This window comes from Amphimedon queenslandica, unplaced genomic scaffold (genome assembly GCF_000090795.2).
Source record: "Amphimedon queenslandica unplaced genomic scaffold, v1.1 AMPQUscaffold_12557, whole genome shotgun sequence".
In the NCBI taxonomy this organism is placed as follows: Eukaryota; Metazoa; Porifera; class Demospongiae; order Haplosclerida; family Niphatidae; genus Amphimedon; species Amphimedon queenslandica.
In genome coordinates, this window is record NW_003547206.1 from 8,036 (window position 1) to 9,604 (window position 1,569).

At 38.6% G+C, this 1,569-nt stretch overlaps 1 protein-coding gene across 1 annotated transcript in view; it reads right to left on the bottom strand.

Moving 5' to 3' along the window:
• LOC109587475 (uncharacterized) overlaps positions 1-1,569 on the bottom strand; it is a 3,437-nt gene that overhangs the window by 1,305 nt on the left and 563 nt on the right. The window contains exons 2-4 of the mRNA XM_020003722.1: positions 474-1,565; positions 345-419; positions 6-299 (exon numbers count right to left, since the gene is read on the bottom strand). Of these exons, the coding sequence (XP_019859281.1) occupies positions 6-299; positions 345-419; positions 474-1,565 (1,461 nt within the window). The remainder of the gene's footprint in view (positions 1-5; positions 300-344; positions 420-473; positions 1,566-1,569) is intronic.

Consider the following 1,569-nt stretch of genomic DNA (forward strand, 5'->3'; position numbering starts at 1 on the left):
TCAGCTATCTTGGACAATATTGGATCATTAATTTTGTGGAATATGCTAATTAGATTAAGTAGATACTGGCGCTGGTCACTGGATGCTTCGAGGTGACGTCGTAATTCCATCAGAAATGCCTGTGCTCTCTCATATGGAGGAATAGCAGGGGTTCTAACTTTATCAAATACAGGCTTACTGATGTCATTTATGAAATACATTGGTGCTCTTATAATAACATGGTCTGTGGCCATAGCATCACAGAGTTCAGGTAAATGTGAATCAAATATGCCAATTGGCTTTTTCCTACTAGTCTGGTCCTAAAATATTTATGTTAAATAGATAAAATAGCGTATAATACTGACAGATTTTTGAGTAGTAAATGATACTGAATCAGGTATAATGGCTTTATGTAACTGATCCTCCTCTTTCAATGACACCTAATGGAGATAACACAATGATGTTATAATACAAAGGCAATGCACAATAATTACTTTTTCAGTAAACCAAATCTTTTCTTTCTCTGTAAGTGGTCGATATGTTCTGTTTACTTTACAAGTAACCTCCAGGTCACTGGTTTGATACTTTGCTGGTGTGAGATAATGAAGCTTAGAAGAGACAGGGTCACAGCCATCACAGACGTAATGCAGTGATCTTGAAACAGAATATTTGGGTAATTCTTCAAAACCTCTTCCAATGCAATTTCGAAGAATGTTCTCCACTTCTTTAGCGGAATCTTCAAACAGAACTAAGATAACTTGACATACATTGGCAAGAGGAACTGGATCAGAACGAGAGGTAGCACGATGGACATTGATCTGAATTGCATCATGTTGATCTGTTACTGTTAAATGTTCAATGCTTCTATTCCTTTCCTCCTGGTAACGAAAGGTAACACGATTCCTATACACTCCTTCCTCAAGGTACAGGGTTGTGCTTGGGTGAGCAGCTAGAACAGCAACAAAACGAGTGAAAAAACCAGGAGGAACAAAACCAGTTTCAAATCTAATATGAAGTGGCGATGCAGTCTCAAGCTTCTTGCTGTGTGTAGCTATGGTGCTATCTTGACACAGCTTGAGAATGGCAGGAATGAAATATTGTTTGTATCGTGAGGAACAGATTTGATCTTCCTCAACTTGAGCAGCAAGGCGAAAGTGTAACAATACTTCAATGAAATCTTCAGGCTTTAGGTCTCCACATTCCTTCCAGACTGATGTGTACAGTGGTTGTGTGAGGATACCATATTGATGAAATATCTCCCACTCCCTGACATGTGTAGTGCTAGCTTGAAATGTGAAGATCTTTCCAAGAGCATCGATAAAGAACTTTGGATCAACTGTGACTTTCTCTCTCAGACCTTCTAGTTGAGGATAATATAGAACAGATCCCAAATCATGATAGAATAAGAGAACCTGAGGTACATCTTCTAGAGGAATATTGCAAGCGCGGCCAACCTCCATAGCAAGGGATAGACTGACAATATTTTCTTCTAATGCCTGAAGAACTTTACGAAAGAGAACCCAACTGATTGGAGTTTTTATTATTAGCTTATTCCTTGTAATATCAATGATGGCACTTCTCACTACCTCA